General features: G+C 57.4%; 10 protein-coding genes across 10 annotated transcripts; 2 read left to right on the top strand and 8 right to left on the bottom strand.

Moving 5' to 3' along the window:
• Positions 1-22: 22 nt before the first annotated feature.
• On the bottom strand, positions 23-2468 carry SDRG_04834 (hypothetical protein). The gene is made up of 6 exons (XM_008610521.1): positions 2002-2468; positions 1617-1957; positions 1488-1571; positions 1098-1431; positions 192-1024; positions 23-144 (listed from the first exon to the last, which is right to left on the bottom strand). Exons 1-6 carry the CDS (start codon positions 2459-2461, stop codon positions 85-87), a joined length of 2112 nt encoding a protein of 703 aa, XP_008608743.1. The 5' UTR covers positions 2462-2468; the 3' UTR covers positions 23-84.
• A 145-nt stretch (positions 2469-2613) lies between these two features.
• SDRG_04833 (hypothetical protein) lies at positions 2614-3779 on the bottom strand (the record flags this gene model as incomplete). Its single annotated transcript, XM_008610520.1, has 4 exons — positions 3386-3779; positions 3035-3337; positions 2899-2985; positions 2614-2856 (listed from the first exon to the last, which is right to left on the bottom strand). Exons 1-4 carry the CDS (start codon positions 3752-3754, stop codon positions 2614-2616), a joined length of 1002 nt encoding a protein of 333 aa, XP_008608742.1. The 5' UTR covers positions 3755-3779.
• Positions 3780-4244: 465 nt separating this feature from the next.
• SDRG_04832 (hypothetical protein) lies at positions 4245-4894 on the top strand. The gene has a single exon (XM_008610519.1). It carries the CDS (start codon positions 4253-4255, stop codon positions 4820-4822), a length of 570 nt encoding a protein of 189 aa, XP_008608741.1. The 5' UTR covers positions 4245-4252; the 3' UTR covers positions 4823-4894.
• Positions 4895-5966: 1072 nt separating this feature from the next.
• Positions 5967-8270, top strand: SDRG_04831 (hypothetical protein). Its single transcript, XM_008610518.1, has 5 exons — positions 5967-6064; positions 6112-6896; positions 6956-7437; positions 7490-7985; positions 8033-8270. The coding sequence occupies exons 1-5, from the start codon at positions 5986-5988 to the stop codon at positions 8189-8191; spliced, it is 2001 nt and encodes a 666-aa protein (XP_008608740.1). The 5' UTR covers positions 5967-5985; the 3' UTR covers positions 8192-8270.
• Positions 8203-11666, bottom strand: SDRG_04830 (hypothetical protein). The gene is made up of 14 exons (XM_008610517.1): positions 11593-11666; positions 11392-11544; positions 11152-11338; positions 10815-11099; positions 10570-10760; positions 10383-10523; positions 10217-10331; positions 10013-10171; positions 9863-9965; positions 9554-9812; positions 9345-9498; positions 9082-9304; positions 8786-9037; positions 8203-8742 (listed from the first exon to the last, which is right to left on the bottom strand). Exons 1-14 carry the CDS (start codon positions 11659-11661, stop codon positions 8289-8291), a joined length of 2745 nt encoding a protein of 914 aa, XP_008608739.1. The 5' UTR covers positions 11662-11666; the 3' UTR covers positions 8203-8288.
• Positions 11667-12048: 382 nt separating this feature from the next.
• On the bottom strand, positions 12049-12997 carry SDRG_04829 (hypothetical protein; the record flags this gene model as incomplete). The annotated part of the gene is made up of 2 exons (XM_008610516.1): positions 12049-12369; positions 12623-12997. The coding sequence occupies 2 exons, from the start codon at positions 12995-12997 to the stop codon at positions 12049-12051; spliced, it is 696 nt and encodes a 231-aa protein (XP_008608738.1).
• A 1051-nt stretch (positions 12998-14048) lies between these two features.
• SDRG_04828 (hypothetical protein) lies at positions 14049-15888 on the bottom strand. The gene is made up of 3 exons (XM_008610515.1): positions 15786-15888; positions 14522-15735; positions 14049-14472 (listed from the first exon to the last, which is right to left on the bottom strand). Exons 1-3 carry the CDS (start codon positions 15858-15860, stop codon positions 14217-14219), a joined length of 1545 nt encoding a protein of 514 aa, XP_008608737.1. The 5' UTR covers positions 15861-15888; the 3' UTR covers positions 14049-14216.
• Positions 15889-16478: 590 nt separating this feature from the next.
• Positions 16479-17771, bottom strand: SDRG_04827 (hypothetical protein; the record flags this gene model as incomplete). The annotated part of the gene is made up of 4 exons (XM_008610514.1): positions 16479-16949; positions 17005-17108; positions 17157-17247; positions 17313-17771. The coding sequence occupies 4 exons, from the start codon at positions 17769-17771 to the stop codon at positions 16749-16751; spliced, it is 855 nt and encodes a 284-aa protein (XP_008608736.1). The 3' UTR covers positions 16479-16748.
• A 33-nt stretch (positions 17772-17804) lies between these two features.
• Positions 17805-18742, bottom strand: SDRG_04826 (hypothetical protein). Its single transcript, XM_008610513.1, has one exon. The coding sequence runs from the start codon at positions 18688-18690 to the stop codon at positions 17914-17916; it is 777 nt and encodes a 258-aa protein (XP_008608735.1). The 5' UTR covers positions 18691-18742; the 3' UTR covers positions 17805-17913.
• A 371-nt stretch (positions 18743-19113) lies between these two features.
• SDRG_04825 (hypothetical protein) lies at positions 19114-19732 on the bottom strand. The gene has a single exon (XM_008610512.1). It carries the CDS (start codon positions 19677-19679, stop codon positions 19203-19205), a length of 477 nt encoding a protein of 158 aa, XP_008608734.1. The 5' UTR covers positions 19680-19732; the 3' UTR covers positions 19114-19202.
• Between the last annotated feature and the right edge of the window lie 256 nt (positions 19733-19988).

Raw genomic sequence — 19988 nt, 5'->3', positions numbered from 1 at the left:
TCTGTGAAGGGGTGAGATCGAGGATAATGGAGACCCAAGTCTTTCAAGTTGATGTTTATACACTAAGGACTATTTCTTGTTGGACTACCGAGGTAGTGTTGGGGCGTGGGGCATATGGGGGGCAACGGCCGCAAAAAGGGGTTCCTAGGAGCCATACGTTTGAAAAAAAACACGCCAAGGCCAAGACGTACAAGCAACGACGGTCGGTGGTTGATCGAGCGCAGTTTTCGGCGCCTTCGTCGATCGTCGCGCACTTGGTTCAAAATGGCAGCGAAGCGGCGGTGAACATTGTTGACTTCTGAACGTTTGGAATTGAGCGGTGGCGGCGACGGCGCGCTTCGACACTCGTGCAGGAAGAGCGGGTACGCCGAGAGCAAGTCCGCAAACAGCGACGTCTTCTTGAAGCGCGGTAGCGTGTCCTTGCGCACGAGACGCAAGATCTCGTCAAACGCGCTATCAAAGAGCGTCGCCAGTGACGCCGGCAAAAGGACCGGCAACAACGATCGGGTGCTTCTTGGGACGCGCAATGCCAGCGACGAGAGAATTTCTTCGCGCATCTTGGCTTCAATGTTCACTTGCTGCGCCGCGCGATCATCAATGTACTCGTTCCCGATGCTAATGGCGCGCTCGAGCGATGGCGAGAGCTTAAACTGCTGCACGGCGAGGATAAATAAGAGGTTTTCGGTGCTGAATTCAGCGTCCGCAAACTCGAGGAGCGCCTTGCGCGCGTCTGGGAGGTCGAGAAGCGGCAGAACGTCAATTTTTTGTCGACTCAGGCGTAGCTGAATGGCCGCAATGGCTGACCGATCAAATACCCGGTCCGTGGCGACTTGGTCGCAAGAAAGAAAGACGCACGGCGTCGTCGTACTCGCTTCGCTGCCCCAGGGACCAGCCTGCGGCAAGGGCACGTGACCAAACGAGCCAAAGTACCCAGTCGTCGAGACAAGTGTCTTTTGTGTCCCGCTTTGCAAATGCTCGACGCTGCCCGAGAGGAGGATGCTAAACTTGGGCGTGCCGACGATCGCTACATGGCAGAGGCATCGTCGACAAGGTGTCCACAGAACACAGACAACATGTCTGAAATGAAAACGACGTACGTAACACACTCTGGAAGGCGGGCACGCCGTCTTCAATGTAGCAGTGCTGGGCCCACGCGAGAAGATGCTCAAACGGAATCGCGCGAAAGAACGGCACGCCACCTTGGGCGGCAATGTTTTGCACAAACCGTTCGCAGAGCATGCCTTGCAATTTCCGGTGGACTTGCGGAAAGTTCTGGAGAAAGCGCAGAAAGGAGCTGCCGTCGAGGCTGATGAGCATGCACGTGGCTTCGGTCACGAGCGTTGCCGTACGGGGCATATGGACGAGAAACGAGGTTTCGCCAATGCACGCGCCGCTGTGGAGCACAGCAACAGTCCGTAGCGTCCCTTGAACCTACTCGATCATTTTGAAAAATTAAATCCAATATTACTGCGAGTGGGGGATCGAACCGGGTCCATCTTTTGAACGGCGATGGTTCCTGCCAACAGAATGGACATTTCTCGTCCACCAAGTTCGCCTTCGGCCATGAGGCGCTAATTCGTCCATGGCGTCCATGGCACCATGAACGCGAGTCCTACCACGTTGGCGTCCACGAGCGAAATGGTCCCGAGGTCGGCGAGCTGCGTGAGGTCGCGGCTTGAAATGTCTGCAAAAAACGGGCTAGCGCGCATGATGCGGACACAGTCTTCGCTGATCGCAACGCGCTCGTCAAGCATCGACCGGCCAAAGCTCCGCACAGAAGCCACCGGGCGCCACTTGGCGCTCGATGTCCGTGATCCAGGCGCCAACTCTGCATCGACCGACACGGTGAGTGCGCGGACCTTGCCCTGCACGGAAATGTTGGTTGCGAGCACGGATTTGGCGACAACATCCATGTGGCTGCCCTTTGGAATCAGAAACCGGAGGATGTACAAGTTGCCTACGTTATCGTGCACAACATGTCCATCGATAGGGCTAGAATACCTTCGTGGGGATAGTTGATCTGCGACCGCATGTCTCGGACGCAGCTGATGAGCACCTCGTCCGTCACAAAGCTCCGGACGTCCTTTTGATCATGAATAAACTGCACGAGCGACGGTGCGTCTTCGGTGCTGATGGTCGCTGCATCACGGTTCACGATCGGGTGGACGTGGAAAGCAACGTCACCAACACCGAGGACGTCGGCCGAGATCGACCCGTCGTAGATAAGGAGCTTGTCGAGCCCGGACGCGATCGCAGCGCCGGTCGCGGGTAGTAGAATGTCGAGCGACATGGCCGAGAGCTGCAGAGGCGGCTCGACACAAAAAAGCGAGGCGAGGATGCTCGACTGCCACACGGCATCCTTCCGGCGCTTGTTGTGGTTGTTGGCGCCGACGAGCTGCGGCCCGCTCGTGCCGTGGGGCAGGAGGTTCTTTGGGAGGACTCGAGACGCATGGCTGCCCATGCTACCACTTCATTTGCCAGCAGTCCTGTCTATTTCGATCTCCTTCAGCGATAACGCTCAAGACGACGACGACATAGTGGTTTCAACGACCAGCCAACAATAGACAAGGTTTAAACAGTCTAGTATCGACTAGGTTAACAGTCTAATATCGACTAGGACGACGGCGCAAAGACGTTGAGGCGTGCGGCTTGATGGCGCACGAGCAGCGGTCGCACGGACGCACTTGGTACAAACTGCTCGAGAAAGTACGCGAGCTCCAATGGCCCCGGCATCGGCGGCGCCATGGCTTGCAGCTCGGCGTGGATCTCTTTTGCGAGGAGGTGCGTGAGCGGCTCGTCCTCGATCGTGCGTTGCGTCTCTTCTTCGATGCGCTCGTTGAGCTGTCTCGTGTCATACTAACAAGACATGAAGGACGACAAGGTGTCCACACTTTGTACCTCCATGTTTTTGATAAGCGACATGTAGCACACGATAAACTTGTGCACAATACTGGCAATGGTCTGACTGCAGTCTTGCTCGAGTTGCTACGAAAACGATATTTTGAGATTCAGATATTCGCGGTGCGAACGCGACCTGCTGGTTGAGTTCGATCGACTCGAGCGACTGAATGTAGTCGCTGGCAATCTTGCGAAAGGCCTTGTACTGGGAGGCACAGCTCGCCTTGGCGACTTTGGACGCGCGAATCTGGTGCGCGATTTGCTCGACAACCTTGGTCTCCTTGCCCGTGCGTATCTCGGCGCGGTCGTCCGAGTCGAGGATCTCAAAGATATAGGGGTCAATACCGCCTTTGTTCATGCCGGCTTCGAGCGCCTTGGCCGCCGACTGGAACAAGACATCAAACGTGTCGAGCGATGCGCGGTACTGCGTCTTCGTTGCCTACGTCATTGCGTGCATGAGCGAATGCTATCCACGATCACTGAGCGCCTCAAAGATGCGGTTGCGCTCGGTCGCGTCGGCCTGCAACGTCTGCAGTCGCTCAATGTGGCGCTGGAGTTCTTGCTCGAGCTCGTCAATGTCCAACGGCAAGTTGACGCACATGGCGTCTTGTGCGCTAGCGACCTGGGCAAAGAGCGCCGAGACGCGTGCCAGGATGAGGCCGCTGCCATGGTACGTCGTCGAGGCTGGCTGCGCGGCCTCGAGCTGCGCGGTCGCCTGCTCGGAAAAGTCGCGCAGCTCTTCCTTGTGCTTGGTCTGGAGCTCCACGAACTCGCGCAGCGTCGTTGCTAGCACCTTGGTCGCATGGATCCACTCGGCCGTGTTGCCGAAGGCCCGCGCTGCCCGGTCTGTCGCCATGCTCCTCGAAGCGCTTTGGATTTGGCTCGCCTCTTGTGATTGGCTCATTTTGTTCTCCTCCTTGTCGAGTGTAGTTTTATTCGTTTTATATAATTATTCCTCTCTCGCTCGTTCTTTGTATTGTATATTTCAATCGTAGAATAATAATATAGTGTCCTTCTCCGCCTGCTCATCTCTATACAAACATCAAGTGCATCAAGTGAGTGATGTAACGGCAAGCGTAGACTAGAAACACGCGCCTCAATGTCCAATCGCACCTGATGCGCAGACTACACGCAGGACGACACGGCAACAACATGCAGAAACATACCATTCCAGCCACTTTAAAATCGTATCGAGGTGACCATGAAGAGAGCAAACTAGTAAGGTGCGCGTGCTACAGCGGCTCCATCTCGATGGACCCGTTGAAATGGCGTGCGTTTAGCCTATTGAAATGGCTTGCTCTCGTCAAGTGCGCCTATTTGACAAGCTTTTTGTATGCTGCAAAGCGTACTTTACATGGCGGCAGCACCGTGGAATCGATTGGCGCCTCATCCGAGCACCGGGACGATGAGCGCGATCGATCCGCCGCCGCGCGGCCAGATCTGGATCGTCAACAACATCCAGAAGCGCAAGAACATCCGCGACTTGCTTCTGAGTGCGGCGGCCTTTGGTGTCGTCGAGGTCTTTGTCGTCGGCCACAAGCTCCTCAGCTTCGAGTCGGCGCTCCAATTCGACGATACGATGCCAGGGTTCGAGCTGCCCTTTCCGATCACACGCTGCGCGACGCTCGTCGAGTGCCGGAACCTCCTCAAGACGCGGAATCCGCTGACGCAAATCGTTGGCATCGAGATCCTCCACAACGCCAAGAGCGTCAACGACAAGGATGTGTTTACCGCAGCGCCGATGGCCTTTATGGTCGGCAACGAAGGCAGCGGCCTCTCGGACGCTCAAGTGGCTATCTGCGACGGGTTTGTGTACATTCCGCAATACGGTGGTGGCACCGCGTCGCTCAACGTCACGGTCGCCGCGTCCATCATCATGCACAAGTACGCCGCCTGGGCACGTTCGTCGGTCCATTGCAGCTAAAGCTACCAACATACCAAAATGTGATTCGATGCACATGAGATACTATCTGGCAACTTCACATTTGGTCTCGAAGTTGCGCTGTCTCGCTTGCTTGATGCTCGCCATGCAGTGATTCCGTCGAACGGCCCAAGCGAGACAGTTGACAAAAACAAAGGATGCGGAAGAACGACAAGCTTGGTTGGGATGCGGCCGTGGATGTGGCCGTCGCTGTCAAAGGCCCATACATCCGCACAACCAAGCTTACTCACAACGCCGGGGAGCGGCGCAATGACGTCATTCATTGACGACGCCCAGGTGGCGCTGAGATTCCTTGGTTCCTCGGGGATCCCAACACCCATGAAGAATCCAAGAAAGCCGCGGTCGAGCGCCATGGCACATCGAAAACGTGGCAGCCACATCTTCGAGGTCCACCGGAGTGGACCGGACAGCCACGCCAACGCAAAGTGCAAAGAAGCTTCGGCTGCATGTGGCCGGCGCACTTCGAACTTCGACGCCACCCACCTCGATCTGATTTTCACGACACGCGCGAGTTTCCCACCCACGTTTCCCACCACACGCACGCCGACATGGCGGTTGCTATCACCGCGCTTCATTTCTCGCGCCAGATGCACCATCACCACACGTCAGCATTGCCCATAGCAGAGCATGTCGCTGTACGCAACGCGCATCAGCGAATAGCACTCGGCGGCGCCGCCATCGAGCTGCGCCCGACACGCGTGCTGACGTACATACACCAAAACCACACAGTACACTCCGCACAGCCTTGCATACTTGATAATGCCAAGGGTGACGTCGCCCGTCATGGCGTTTCGAGTTCGCACGCCATTCTGGCCACAGACTGCGTCACCGCTGGCCACACACGGCAAGTGCAAGCCGTGTCACACCTTTTAGCATGGTTCATGGTTTTGCGCGTCGCCTTGTATGCAGCTTGCATGTGCAAGGTAGGAGGCATGGACTAGACAAGAGGCATGGGCGGACAAGCGGCCTGTTGACAAAGGTTGTGCCACCGCCGCGATTGCCCTTCTTCTCGCCTCGGCCGCCACGTATTTCCCACGTCAATCGAAGATTCCCCGCGACTTCGAATCACCCGGCCTGACGCTCGGCCAATCAAAAGCCGCGTGTCAAAGATTGCTTTCGGCGCCAGTCACCAACTTGCCTCGTCCATGGAAATCCACTACCCCGACGACCTCCGGCCGCGCCGCCGGTTCACGTTCGAAGTCGACCAAGAGCCCAAGCGAGGCCGTACGTTCTACTCGTATCCATAAACCACTCTTATCATATTCTTATAGCGTCGTGGGTGTACCCGGGTCTTGGCAACGCGACCGGTCGCCTTCACCCGGCGCCAGAAGAGCTCGCCGCCATCCACCAAGAGATGCACGCGCCCAAGCACTTTCTCTCCGAGTGGTACTCGACGGGCATCAGCGGCAACGACGTGCTCTCGAGCTGCCTCTACTCGTCCGGCATTGTCGCCTCCAAGGCCGGCAAGTTTGCGCCCTTTGCCAACCTCCTCGTCGCCTGCGTCATGTACCTCTTCCGCTTCATTTACGTCGAGGTCGTCTCGGCCATCCCGCTCAACGGCGGCTCGTACAACACCATGCTCAACTCGACCTCGAAACGCGTCGCCGCGCTCACGTCGGCGCTCGCCATCATTGCGTACCTCGCCACCGGTGTCGTCTCGGCCGTCTCGGCGTCCGACTACCTCCGCAAGCAGATCGAGGACCTCAACCACATTCACTGCGCGACCGGCATTCTCGGAACGTTTGCCATTCTCAACGTCCTCGGCATGTCCGAGTCGGCCAAGGTCGCGCTCACGATTTTCGTTGCGCACACGATCACGCTCGCGGTCCTCGTCGTCGCATCGATTGTCTACGCGTTCCAGAACCAGAGCATTTTCTGGGCCAATCTCGAGACGGACTTTCCGTCCGTGGACGTTGCCGGTGCGACGATGCTTGGCACGCCGTTCACGGCGCTTTTCTTTGGCTTTTCGTCGGCGATGCTCGGCGTCACGGGGTTCGAAACCGCGGCCAACTTTGTCGAAGAGCAGCAACCCGGCGTCTTTCAGCTCGTGATCCGCGTACGTCCTTTTTTATTTATTTTTGCATGGATTTATGGACATTTTTTATGGTTATCTAGAACATGTGGTATCTCTCCACCTTCTTCAACCTCGCGCTCTCGGTCCTCAACCTCTGTGTACTGCCGCTGTACGGCATCAACGGCACGATCGCCAACTCGGACATTGTGCTCGCGTCCATGGCCCGCACGACGATTGGCCGCTGGTTTGAGATTTGGCTCAGCGTCGACGGCTTCATCGTCCTCTCCGGCTCGGTGCTGACGTCGTACGTTGGTATCACGGGTCTTGTCCGGCGTCTCGCGTCCGACCGTGTTCTTCCAGAGTTCTTCCTCGCCGAAAATTCGTGGCGCCACACCAACCACTACATCATTCTCTCGTACTTCGTCATTGCGACGAGCCTTGTCTGGATCCTCGAGGGCAACGTGACCATGCTCTCAAGCATCTACTCGTACTCGTTTCTCGGGCTCCTTGTGCTCTTCTCTGTCGGCGCCATGCTCTTCAAGCTCAAGCGCGGCGACATGCCTCGCGAGACCAACACTCCTTGGTAGACGACATTCATTCCATCCCACTCATTTCTTAGCGTCTTGGATGCGTAGGTGGAAGTGTCTCGTGGGCTTTGCGATGGGTCTTGTCGGCTTCTTTGGCATCATGCTCGGCGACCCCCGCGTCTCGATCGTATTTTTGCTCTATTTCTTCTCGGTCGCCGGGCTCATCCTGCTCATGCTCGAGCGCATCTTTGTGCTCCGCGCGTGCATGCTCGTCATGAAGAGCCTGTGCCCGTCGCAGTGGACGACCACGGAGCGCGTGGTGATGCCGCCGTTGCTGCCGACGACGACGGACGCGTCGACGCCCAACAACTTTCTTGGCAAGCGCACGATCGTGCGTGCGATCAAGACCATCAACGAGCCGCCCATCATCTTCTTTTGCAAGCACCTCTCGCTCACGATCCTCAACAAGGCTATTCTGTACGTGCGCCGGAACGAGCACACGGACAACCTTCGCATCGTGCACGTGTACGCCAAGGGCACCAAGCCGCCGTCGGACTTTGAAGACATTGTCGGTGTCTTTGACTGCATGTACCCCAAGCTGCGCGTACGTTGCCTCTATGTTTGAATTTTGCATGACAATATTGTGCACAGATTGACGCGATCGCGGTCGAAGGCACGTTTGACCCGATTCTCGTACAGTGGATTTCCGAAAACCAGCGCATTCCGACCAACATGATGTTCATTCGCCAGCCCGACAACGTTGACGCGCACAAGGTGTCGATGCTCGGCGTCCGCGTCATCACGGGCTAAACGTTGTCATATGACGTCACCGCCGTCTTAGAGACGTTTGTAGCTTTTACTCCGTTTTTATATATGCTTGTGGACGATATTGTGTGCGCTATGACGCTTATCCCTCCAGTCGCTTGGCAAGGAACGCTTCGTAGCTGCTGCCAAGCAGACGCGTGACATCACGGCCAATGTCGTCGTCCGTGACGACCCACCCGTGCGAGAGCAGCTGCGTATATAACGGCGTCAACGTCGCTTCCAAGATGGACCGAAAATGCTTCCACTTGTAGATGAGCTGGTCGAGCACGCGCGCGTCCGAGTGCTGCGCTGTGAAGCCCGTCCCGAGGATCTCGAGCCGCATGCGCGTGAGCTCTGATATGATGGACGGGTTGTTGCAGTACCACCAGCAGCCGTACAGATGGACGTTGCCAAACTTGTTGGCGACCACCGTCACCTCGTGCTGGTTGACGCGCGAGAGGAACGTCGCGAGGAATTTGACGCGGGGATTCGCGCGTGCGAGGCGCGTCAGCAACGACACGTCGACGACCGCGACACCGTCGCCGGCCAAGCACAGTCTACACACTGCATGACAATCTGTCCATCATCCAAACGACAGACCGAGGGTTGAGGCCGCGGACGGCACCAAACTTGAGGGCAATCGGCAGCGACAGCCGCGCGGCCAGTGGCAAGACCACACACGACAGCAGTAGTGCGCCACTGGGCGACTCGAGATCGCGCGGCGCGTCACGCGGTGCGTCATCGTCGTAGACAAACGTGTGGGGCACGCTGGCCATAAAGTACTCGGGTTGGAGCATGTCGATCCAGTGCAACAGAAACTTCTCGACGCCATCCAGCGTATGCGGGAGGTGCCTGTCCACACAGAATTTTACATTGAAGATTCGATGACCACATACAGTGCATCGAGGGCAGGTCCGATCGACGACCAGAGCCCGAGAAGGAGTTGGTCGATGCGCAGTGCTGTCTTGAACTGGGCGCGATTGCAGCTCGCTGGCGTTGGCGTCCAGTACTGCGTCTCCAGCTTGTCGAACGGGATGTTGGTCATGACCACATAGCGGACCTTGGCGAGGCGGAACACCCGGTCCACGTACGCACTAGGCGACTGCGCATGGAACCACGCTAGACACAGTGCAGCAGACATTCTATCCAAAGTCGCTACCGCGGATGCCACGCAGGTCTCGCTGCGCCACCAACGACGCGAGACCGAGCTCAAAGAGCGTCGTGATCACGCCTTGGCACGCCTCGGAGAGCGGCGACCGGTCGATAAACAGATGTTGCCACACCGCGTCGGCTTGCGCTGTCATCGCGAGCGCCTATGTTGACGGGTTAGGGTTCTTATTCCTCGTGGATTCTCCAAATGCAACGGACGTGGAAAGCGTCGGGGGACATGGGCGCAGTGCTGAGGTACTCGGCCACGAGGTAGTGGTACGTCAAGAGCGCGTCGATGCCCCAGAGCATGAGTGCGTCGTGGGACGGCGGAAACAAGTGGGTGTGCACGTCAATCACAGGCGTGTTGGCGACGTGCGCCTGGACGCTGGCGGCCACTGCGTCGGGAGACGTGAGCGCGCTCGTCGGCGGCGCTGTAAAGTGGCTCAAAACGTCTTTTAGAACAGTCAGCGCCGGCGTTCTATCCAAAATACAACATGTTAGTGGACGCGAGAGAGTACATCTCTGTACGTCAAGAGACGGTGGTACAAGGCGGCCACGTCTGCGGCAAAGTGCAGCATTGTCGGGCGCGTCCAGTCGCAGCCGGGGAGCGTCTCGAGCACCGCCAAGACCGCTACATTTCGCCTTGTGGGACACTGATGCCGAGCCAAAGACGCCTACCGATCGACGTCGAGCTGGCGTTGTGCAAGCGCGACGGCACAGACCCGTTTCCATCGCGAAACGTGTAGATGCCGACGCCACTCGTATCGGCGAACAGGTCGCCCACGTAGTGCCAGCGCCGACCTTGAGTCGTGGATGGTGTCATCGGGTCCATAAAGCCTAGCGGGTACTCTGAAACAACTCGGTGGCAGCAGAAGTGCGCACCGGTAAACACTGGGCCGGTGGCATTCACAACAGAAGTTGGCGCGGGGGTCAGGAACCGCAAGAGAAAGGCCGTGGCCAGAGCCATCATGGCACTAGGCTGGTACGCTGCGTCTTCCTACGCAGCGACAGCGTGTTACATAATCTGGTAACGAGTGGTGCGTCTTGCCGCCAGATTGGAAAGCACGGACGGCCAGAGTCGGATCTCGAACTTTGTAAATGCGTTCTGGCTCACGAAAAACGTGTCCATGCCAAAGTACGGGTGGCGCAATCGATGGATCCACTCGTCGTACACGCTCTGCACCAGCGCCTACCAGCGTCGCGTTTCACATCTGGTTCTCGACGAGATCTAGTACGGCAGGAATCTGGTCGTGGCGAACCAGTGCCGGCGCAATATCACGCCGAAAGAGCTCGTCCAGGAACGTGTAGAGTGCTTCGGTTGTCGACGTCGTGTTGGCGACACGAGAGAGCGCGAGGCAGTAGACCATTGCCGTGTGCGTCGCGTTGGCAATATTGAGTTTGAGTTTGTGGTACGCGCTCAACTCGCCTAGTACATTCGAATTGAGAATTGAGAATTGAGGTTGCTGAAGAGGATACGGACCGGGGGTGCGCAGGACGACAACACCCGGCAGCGCGGCCCACGACGCGTCCAGAGACAACGTCGTGTCTTCCAGGACGAGCGCCTTTGGAGGTAGCGGCTCGGAGTAGGGCACGAGACTGTTGCTGGGCCGACCGGCCGTGATGCGGTCGACCATCGAATTGTGAAAGGTCACGTGGGCACCAATGTACGCGGCGACGTCCAGCGTGCAGAGCCCGAGGACGAGCGCTTGGATCGTGTCGCCGTTGGCCGGGAGGTTGTCCGTATTGATCACCGAGAGCGTAGCATCTACACGCCGTATCTATGTGAACCGACATGGAGCTGAGGAGGAAGGTCGTACGGGGCAAGGCGACACTGCAAGTGGCCAAGAACGAGGCGAGATCCGCCATGGCTGGACTGCCGGCTTGGATCCCAGCTTCCGTGACGCCGACGCCGATGTAGCGCAGATACGGTAGCTTGTATGGAAGCTCGAGAAAGGCTGCGCGGCCGTCCGGCGTGCCCACGGTCCCGACGCCGGCGAGCTCGACCTACGGAGCATGATTGAAAGCCTTTTTATGGGCGAGATCGCGATGGAGGATACCGTGTGGGTTGTTGTATGGCCGTCGCGCTCGATGACGTCCATCTCGTACGTGCTGCCAGCTGCCAGGCAGGCGTCGACAAAGTCGTGTCCTCGCGGCTGGGCGACGACGACGCCATGGCCGAGCTGGCGCAGGGCGGGCACAAGCAACGAGCGCTACGATCGCCAAGATAAGCGACGGCGCATGGTTCCGTATCATCGTACGAGGAAGCGCCCGGCGCCGAGGCAGACGGCCGTCACGCTGTCGGTGGGTCCATGGATCTCGAACGCCATCGTCGACGAAATCTTTTATACTTGTTTTAGGTTGTCTAGAATCACGCCATTTTACGTTCAAGAGTCACCGCGATCTATCGGTCTTGATCTTCCTAGTGGTGTTTATTTAGACGAATCACGAGGCTCAATCCAGACGGGTTGAGTTTCAGTCTGAAAAAGGATGTGGATTGGCCAAAAGACACGAAACAATCAACCAATCCCAGTGGTCCATACAAACCCTGTGCGACATGTGGCACCGATCAAGTTGAAGCTGCGCAGCTCGGATCTTTGGAGGCGCCTGACGTCACCTGGTCCGAGCGCATAGACGCCAGCGATGCCAAAGCCACGGACGTTGAAGACGTAGCTCCAAGCGTGCGATACATCATGTATCCTCATCTATTAGCCCTGCTAACAGGCACGCTCGGGGTCGATCGCGCGCTCCTTGGCCATCGCCAAGGTCGTCCGCTGCTGGAGCTGGCGGCGCGTGGGGCCTTCCGCGACGATATGAAGTGGGTGGCGCTGCAGTGCGCATCGGCGAGAGACCTTGAGTGTGAAGGGCACTTGCTTACCGCCCACAAAGACGGGTCGGAGCTTGTACCGACGCGGCGGCGCGACGGGCGGCAGCACGCAGTTGGGCAAGACGTGCGACGGCCGGGCATGCAGTAGCGCTTTGATCTGAGCGACTTCAAAGGGCTGCTTGGCGACGCTAGGCCGCTTTCGCGCCGGTGGCTGGGTGCTATGGAGCCATGCTACAAGGCACGAGGCGATGGCGACGACCGATGTCATCTCTTCTCTCCTACGATACGTGTACTGCCGACGGCAGAAGCGCAGACGACGTTGAGTATGATTCGAATCGACCTCATCGACCCGTTGCCAACGGTCGTCAGTATCAACTCAGTCATTTTGGTTCAAAACGTTAAATTAGAAAATGGAGGTTAAATACGGCGTGCACATGGCATGCTCATCGGATGAGCATTTGCACGGCGGCTGCCGTCTTGGTGGCCTTCTCTTCGTCGACGCGGACCTTCCAGAGCTGGTCCGTCTCGTAGATCGTGTCGAGGCGCTTCTTCTGGCCCTTGTGCGCCGCGTACTTTGTGAACGGCGTGCGCTTGCCCGAGATAATGATGCCCGTCGTGTAGTAGTGGCGCGGCGGCGTCACCGGCGCCTTGACGTGCTTGGAGAGAAACGAGAGCTGCGACTTATGCTGCTTGAGCACAGTCTTGATCGCACTCAGTTCCGCCTTGAACGGCGTGTCGTCGGCCACCGGCGCGGCCTTCTCGTGGTGGCCAAGCTTGACGAGCCACGCTTCAATGCCCTTGAGCTGGTACTGCTGGCGCTCGGCGGTTGTGATGCCCATGGTGTGTGGAGGCTGTGGAATTGGGAAATGAGACCAGTCGACGAAGGCGCCACCAATCCACATCCCAAGTTGTTGTCCAGTCGCATGTGCGACCAGCTGGCGCGGTTCGCCAGCCCGTCTTCTAGCAGCCACCGCGACTGGCCCTTTTTGGTTCCTGTCACATGTGAGCAGCTTGCGACAGTGGTCATTTTATTGCATTTCGCGCGCTCTTTTTAATGCATCTTCATCATTCCACATACAACTCCCAAGATAAATCAAGTCCATATGCATTTAAATGCAATCCCATACATCATTAAAATTCAGATTCCAAGTGCAAACTCAACGCGAGCAGGTTTTGAATCTTTTTCGCACTTTTTTTTACCAGATTCCATTCGCGCTACAAACAACAAGTATAGAACGTTGAAAGAAAAAAAGCACCGATCACCTTGGCGCAAGATTCAATCCAAGTCTCTCAACGCGGTTTGTAAACAGGCCACGTGAGGAGTGCTCCCAAGGGGGTGTCAACAACCTTGCATGACGCACGGGCGTGTGCCGCCGCCATGCTCTTCCCCGCCGTGATTGGCCGCCTCGCGCGCCTGCTCCAACCTCGCATGCAGTGCTTGTCGCAGGCTTTGCCGCGGACAGGCGCAGCCTTTTTTCTAACGCAAATGCGTGCATAGATAGAGGTCTGTCGGTCGGCGCAGACACGCCGTGACGACATGAACGGCAAGTGCAACTTGGACGTCTTATTGTAAATCTTATTTGGAGGCCGTCTTATTTCGCGCCCATGGCTATGCAAGCGAGCGTACACGGACCTGTTGTCGTTGTTTATCGAAAGCACCTGCAGCCACCCACGACGTCCGCGATGGAGATGGCTTGGTCTCTGCGCAGGTGACCAACGGACGCACCGCTTGAATCCAGTGGTATTACTCGTGCCCATGCTACCGGTACATGCGCACGAGACTCACGCCACTCGACGGAGGACAGCTTGAGCTTGACCTGTAGACGCTCTTTGAGATCTTTCAACTGTCCTGGGTCAGAACGAAGAACTGCGATTCGATCAGAGAGGCCTCGGAGCCGCATCGTTTGCGGCTGCGTGCTTGCCGTGCGTGCACGACAGCGCGCCTGGAGCACGGTACTGCACAAGCACTCGTCGTCATCACTAACGAGCGGTTGGAACTAGATTAAAAATTAGAATTATGATGCAGAAAACACTAGACCTAACACAGGACGGCAGGCCTTAGCTCCACCAGAGCGGAGCGCCAATCGCGCCGTTCACGGACGAGTTGCACTCGACACCGCGCTTGGGAACATCGCTATGGGCGCTCGGAATGTACCAGCAGTGGCCGCGCGCAATGCCGCCGACTTTGAGTTTGCTGTAGTCGAAGCCGCCAAAGACCCAGTCGTTGTCGAACGTGACGAATTGCGCCTTGAGCCAGTCTTTCGAGAAGCTGAGCTCAAAGATGCCGTACGGCTGGCCTTCCACGAGCCATTGACTAGGGAAACAACTCGATGAGCGCCCGACGGAAAGAAGGATCGACGTACTTTTTAACGAGGTCGTTCTCGATCACGGGGCTGTTGGCAGTGAAGTAGCCGCCGCCGCCGCCGTTCTCGATGAAATGCGTGCCCCACGTCGCAATGTCGTGGTTGAAGCCGTGCGTGTGGCCGTTGATCCACAGCGTGACGTTCGTCGCGTTGCAGAGGTCGTACCACTTGAGCATCTTCTCGTTGTTCATGTGGTAATGCGGCGAGTAGTGCGTGTTGATGATGGTAAAGTCGGCGTCCGACGCGGCAATGTCGGCGCGCGCCCGCGTGTAGCCTTCGTCGGCCCATGCGTTGATGCGGTTGATGCACGCGTCGTAGAGCTCGGTGCTGCCGCCCGCGCACGACGGCGCGCCGCGCTCCGTGTTGCCACACACACCGGCGTTCGTGTTGTACTTGGCGGCGTACCCGTAGCATTGACAGCAGACCTCTTTGCCACCGCTGCCTTCGGCGTAGTTGGTGTCGATGTTGAAGATCTCAACGACCACGCCGTTGCGCTCGACACGCTCGACGTAGTAGTGGTCCCGCAGCACCCACCGATCGCCGTACGGACTCTTGTAGCTGCTCTGCGCGAGATACCGGTGTTCGAGGTAGTCGACGAGCTCGGACGGCGACGAGCACTCGTAGTAGGGCTCGCTGTCGCCGCAGATAAAGTTGGCGCCGCCAATGTCGTGGTTGCCCATGACGTTGATCCACGGGACGTATTGCAGCGACGGCTGGTTGTATACCTTCTCGAACGACTGCTCGAACCGGTACTTGGCGTTGTCGAGGCCGACGCCGACCCAATAAAAGTTGTCGCCGTGCGAGAGGATCCGAGATGGCGCAAGCTCGTTCGCTGAGAGCGCCATGAGCTCGGCCACGTAATTTTGGGCCCAATAGTCGATCTGGAACCGGTACGAGTTGGGGTTGACCCAGCCGTTGTAGATGACGCAGCACGAGCCCGGGTCGCCGTTTTCCTTCCCGAGTGTCCCACCCCAGTCGCCAAGCGCGAGCATCGTCAGCGCCGGCGTCATTGCTTCCGGGTCCGGCAGGCTGCCAATGCGGTCGATGGCCGCCGTCGCATTGGGCAATTGTACGGTCGTGTTGGGCGTCGTGTCGAGGACGTCGTCGGCGAGCGTCGCGGCGCCTAGCGCGGGCGACGACGACGCGTCAAAGTGGCCGATGGCCAGCACACCGAGGCAGGCGAGGCCGACACCGCCAGCCAGCACCTTCTTGGTCTATGAGTTTATGGCCATGAAGCGCCATGTAGTACGCATGATGGTCGTACCTTGGGCGAGAGGCGGGAGCGCGGCTGGTCGGGCGAGAGGAGCTGCGCCGACTCGAGGTCCAGGGCGCTGGACATGTGTCGTCGAAAGGGTAAAAGATCTTTTGACGACGGAGGCAACCCCCGCGCCTTGCATGGATTTGTACAGGTCGTGCATTTGATTGGTCAAAAGGAAAATCGATGCGCCAATCAGAACGCAGAGGCTGGTTGATGTTGAAGTTGCGTTTCTCTTTGCGCACTGGCGACACCGTGTAATATGCATTCTAAGAGGTTTTGCTACGTGCGTTGACGTAATGCTCGCGACAAGCAAGGCGCAAGACCAAGACGACGCCGTGTCTCGCCTCGCTCCTGATCCCCACGACGTGTGCGAACCGGCGCCGACTCGACGATGTGAACTGGTGCGACAGCCGTTTCCGCTGGATCGCCACCGTGGGCAATATCAATTGATGGAGGTTTAAAGACGCCAGCGATGATCCGCTGGAATGGATGCATTCGGGCCCAATCGAAGCGTGATGCGGGCTTGTCAGGACGCGCGGCCGGCCAACGGAGAAGGCGGCAAGCGAGAAGTGGTCATAGATTCGCATAGATTCGCTGCTTCAATATGGGAGCAAATACGGTGGGTTCGAATATTATTATTCCGTGCACGTTGGCATGCGAGATGCGAGGGGTCGCCGCCATACCCAGTTGCATGTCGAAAGAATTTCTTGTATCCTAGTAGCCCCAGAGACCTTGGACCGACGGGTTTCTGTATTTGTTCCTAGTATGTGTTCTCGCTACGGCAATCTCCGACTCGGCGAAAATCGAAGACGGCAACCAGGCGTCTTCAACTTGCAGATGGATGCGTTCTCAGTCGTCGTTCAGAAGCAAGAGCCCAGAGCTGCGGTGAAGCAATCGTTGAGGGCTTTTCATTCAATAGACTGGGAATGGACCCTTGATCAATTGTTGAGGGCTCAATAGACTTGTTGGTTAAAACGAATACTCGACCGGGTCATGCCGGTTGTCGCTGCGGCCGCCGCAGTGCACCACCTGCTTTGGAACGTCGGCGGTGTTCTTTCGTGGCGATCTCAGAACCGGGGGTGTCTCGAGCGCGATCGTCGTTGCTCGTTCCTTCAAGTGCTTGGCGCGGCGCTGGCGGTACAAACCGTAGCCGGCACCGACGATGGACACCTACGTACACAGCTAAGTCGCGGACTTTGTTGATTGAAAAATTGAAAAACCTTACCACAGCGCCCGCAATGCCAGCGTATTCTTCAGCCATTTTAACCGGGGAGTTGCCGAGGCATTGCGGCGGGCCCGACTTGTCGGCAATGCACTCGCAGACGCCATCTAGCAAAGTAGAACGCATTTCCTCGGTGTATTTTTCAAAAAACGTACTTTTGACCGCGCCGCGGACCGGATCGCAGTCGCTGGTCAACACTGGCGCGCTCGGAATCGCACTGCACGTGGTGCCGTTGCCTGGAATGATCTAGTAATATATAAAGGCGTCCAACACGTTAAATATCGTTGGACGATATGACAATATGTGTATACCTCGACGACCATCTCTTGCGACGCACGGCAGCCGTTGGTTGCAAACCCTCGAAAGTAGAGCGCGCCAACGACGCTTGCACACATGGAGAAGTAGTTGTCCTTGAAGACTGCCGGTAGACTCGTGTTGAAGACTTGGGACGTCTTGGGCTGCCCGGTTTTGAGCACCATGTAGCTGACGTTGGTCGCCGCTGGCCAATTGAGCTGGAGCCACGTGCCGCTCGGAATCTGCGCCTTGCCCGCCGCGTATGTGAGCTGCGCGACGTTGTAGTTGGGCGCCCCGAACACAGACGATTGACACACGTCGTCAAAGCAGCAGACGGATTGCGTCGCCGCGCACGCTGTCCAGTTGAGCGCGTCGACGGCACCGACAAGCGGCTGCGCCAAGCACGTCGAGCAACAGCCGTCGATCGTGACCGCCAGAGCCAGCACCGTCAGGAGGGTTGCTGAGCGTCTAGCCATATTGGAATTGGAATGCTGAAGTTGCTACACGCGTACTAGTACAAAAGCGAGAAGACCCTTTCCACACCTGGCTTCTAGAGTGCTCGGTATATAATCTATTTATTCATTTTTTTGTTCAAAATGCACGACGGGATGCGAGACTCTACGCGGTTGTGGGCAGCACGCAGCCCCACGCGCCCGTCGGGATCTTTTGGCACACAGCGTTCGCCGGGAGCACGCATGTTGCGCTGTCGACGTAACTCGGGAGCGCGCGCACGCAGCTCGCGACGGCCACATCGCCCTTGAGAGGACACTTGGTGCCCGCCGGCAAAAGACCGTCGCCGCTGCAAATCGGCCCCGCGACGCAGTACGTTGCATCGCCCGCGACACTGACGTGCGTGCACCCGCGCGACGGCGGCGTCGTGAGGACGTGGACGACGTTCGTCGTGGTGTTGGGCGTCGTACCATTGACAACAGGTGCAGTTGTCGTCGCGTTGACCGCCACCGTGGCCGGCACAGAGGTCGTTGTCGTCGCATTCACGGGAGCCGTTGTTGCTACGGACACTGGGACCGTTGTCATCGCCGGCGTCATGGTCGGCGTCGTGGTCGGCACCGAGGCGCAGAGCGTGGGCACGACGTCGTGCAAGTTGACCCACGAGCCCTTGTAGAGGTTGTAGCTGCAATTGGCCTTCTGGCTCGCGATCGCCACGTCGGTGCAGCCCGGCAGCTCGTGCTTGCAGTAGGCTTGAGCCGTCGCGGACGTCGGGTCGCGCAAGAGACCGACGAGGCTGAGGGCCGCGTACTGGGTGGTGATGCCGGCGCTCTTGGCGCACGACTGGAGCGCGTCGCTGACAGTGACGACGGTCTCGGGCGAGCAGTCGGTCCACTGGGCGCTGGCGGCCGTCGCGGCGAGAAGGGCAAGGAGGCAGGACGATTTCATGTTGAAAGGGTAAAAGGAAGAATGAGCACAAGATGACCGGACGGGCGAGGCCGTTGGAATTGAGCCTTCATTTGGCCGCCATAATTTTGGCTCCGTTGGGACAAGGGAGAAAAAATGACTCTTGGTTGGGACAATCTCGTTCGCCGGTGGAATGAGGAGCTTGTTCAGTCCACTTCACGTGTACTTTGGCCAGTGCAGTACATCTGGGACAGTACAGTACATAGATGCGTCGCGTTGGTTGCTTGTGTAGTCGTCTACTATTAGTATCTGAGATAGGTGTGCCTGATAAAAGGAGTACCTGTTTTACTTGTCCCGAAACTCGGTTTCTCCGCAGGCATAGCAGACGCACCCAAGGTCGCGGTGTGCAGCCGTGTGTGCCGACCGGTACACTCTGTACTGACACAGTCGAATCGATTATTGTACTACAAAGCTTTTGATAACAATATTTCTTAAGTTATGGATGTCTAGCGTTCTTAATTGTGATGGCGCCGGGAGCTGGCGCCGGGCTTGATTTAGGAGGCAAAGCTGACGAATGTACCCGAGCGATATGCGCGCTCGACCAATCGACGCTGGCGGTTGTGAAGGCTAGCGCGTGACTTGGTGAGCGCCGCCTTGCGACGGACGAGCGCCCGGATGGTGGCTTTTGTGATCTTGAGGGCGTCGGTTATGTCGGCCATAAGCTGGTGCTCTTGGTCCCTCTCACTCGCAGACGACTCTGTCTCCGGTCCTTGCGTTGCGGTGGCGTCGTCTTCCGCTCTCAGTTGGGCGCGAATAATCACAAGGCGTTCCAAGCAGCCTTCAATATCGCGCTTGAGTAAGTGCAGCCGCTTGGCCTCTTGCACGAGCTTGCAGTGGCAAGTTGACAGCTTCTTTTGGAGATACGCGTCCAGGAGGATGCTGACCGCCATGTCTTCTTGCATGGTCTTCATCGCAAATATAAAAATGCATCGACACTCGCTATTGCTGCTTCCCTGTGGTATCTTGGACATCAAAACAATCAAGCAACTCGGAACGCAGTGTGGGCCGACCTCCCAAGCGTCACCACAAGCAATTTTTAAAAAATGTTGGCATTTGCCAATTTCAAACACCTGTTTTTCAAACTTTTCAGGGCAATTTCAAAGTTTTTCAGCCAATCACCATGCAGCATAGTGACCCTTTCACCAGAGCAGTGTCCACGAGCGTATAACGCACATTGCCCACGACAGACAAATCAAAAATATTGGGAATCAGCACGCGAGATCTCAAAAACGTAAATTCACTTGCACGTTGTTGACCAGTAGCCGTTGTTGCAACTGCTG

The sequence above is a fragment of the Saprolegnia diclina genome, assembly GCF_000281045.1.
Source record: "Saprolegnia diclina VS20 unplaced genomic scaffold supercont1.12, whole genome shotgun sequence".
NCBI classification, from domain to species: domain Eukaryota; phylum Oomycota; class Saprolegniomycetes; order Saprolegniales; family Saprolegniaceae; genus Saprolegnia; species Saprolegnia diclina.
This window is presented reverse-complemented; position numbering and strand designations above follow the sequence as displayed.

What these genes read in the sequence shown, in the direction of transcription:
- SDRG_04834 (XM_008610521.1), bottom strand. Translation starts at nt 2,461, where the DNA reads ATGGGCAGCCATGCGTCTCGAGTCCTCCCAAAGAACCTCCTGCCCCAC. An exon ending in CCGTTCAAAAGATGGACCCG is followed by an intron (nt 1,432 to 1,487) that starts GTTCGATCCCCC and finishes ATGATCGAGTAG; the next exon opens with GTTCAAGGGACGCTACGGAC. An exon ending in ACCACCGACCGTCGTTGCTT is followed by an intron (nt 145 to 191) that starts GTACGTCTTGGC and finishes TATGGCTCCTAG; the next exon opens with GAACCCCTTTTTGCGGCCGT.
- SDRG_04832 (XM_008610519.1), top strand. Translation starts at nt 4,253, where the DNA reads ATGGCGGCAGCACCGTGGAATCGATTGGCGCCTCATCCGAGCACCGGG.
- SDRG_04831 (XM_008610518.1), top strand. Translation starts at nt 5,986, where the DNA reads ATGGAAATCCACTACCCCGACGACCTCCGGCCGCGCCGCCGGTTCACG. An exon ending in TCTTTCAGCTCGTGATCCGC is followed by an intron (nt 6,897 to 6,955) that starts GTACGTCCTTTT and finishes ATGGTTATCTAG; the next exon opens with AACATGTGGTATCTCTCCAC. An exon ending in GCATGTACCCCAAGCTGCGC is followed by an intron (nt 7,986 to 8,032) that starts GTACGTTGCCTC and finishes TATTGTGCACAG; the next exon opens with ATTGACGCGATCGCGGTCGA.
- SDRG_04830 (XM_008610517.1), bottom strand. Translation starts at nt 11,661, where the DNA reads ATGGCGTTCGAGATCCATGGACCCACCGACAGCGTGACGGCCGTCTGC. An exon ending in TGTCGTCCTGCGCACCCCCG is followed by an intron (nt 10,761 to 10,814) that starts GTCCGTATCCTC and finishes CGAATGTACTAG; the next exon opens with GCGAGTTGAGCGCGTACCAC. An exon ending in CCGTGCTTTCCAATCTGGCG is followed by an intron (nt 10,332 to 10,382) that starts GCAAGACGCACC and finishes GTCGCTGCGTAG; the next exon opens with GAAGACGCAGCGTACCAGCC.
- SDRG_04828 (XM_008610515.1), bottom strand. Translation starts at nt 15,860, where the DNA reads ATGTCCAGCGCCCTGGACCTCGAGTCGGCGCAGCTCCTCTCGCCCGAC. An exon ending in GCTCCCGCCTCTCGCCCAAG is followed by an intron (nt 15,736 to 15,785) that starts GTACGACCATCA and finishes ATAAACTCATAG; the next exon opens with ACCAAGAAGGTGCTGGCTGG. An exon ending in GAGAACGACCTCGTTAAAAA is followed by an intron (nt 14,473 to 14,521) that starts GTACGTCGATCC and finishes TTGTTTCCCTAG; the next exon opens with TCAATGGCTCGTGGAAGGCC.
- SDRG_04826 (XM_008610513.1), bottom strand. Translation starts at nt 18,690, where the DNA reads ATGAAATCGTCCTGCCTCCTTGCCCTTCTCGCCGCGACGGCCGCCAGC.
- SDRG_04825 (XM_008610512.1), bottom strand. Translation starts at nt 19,679, where the DNA reads ATGTCCAAGATACCACAGGGAAGCAGCAATAGCGAGTGTCGATGCATT.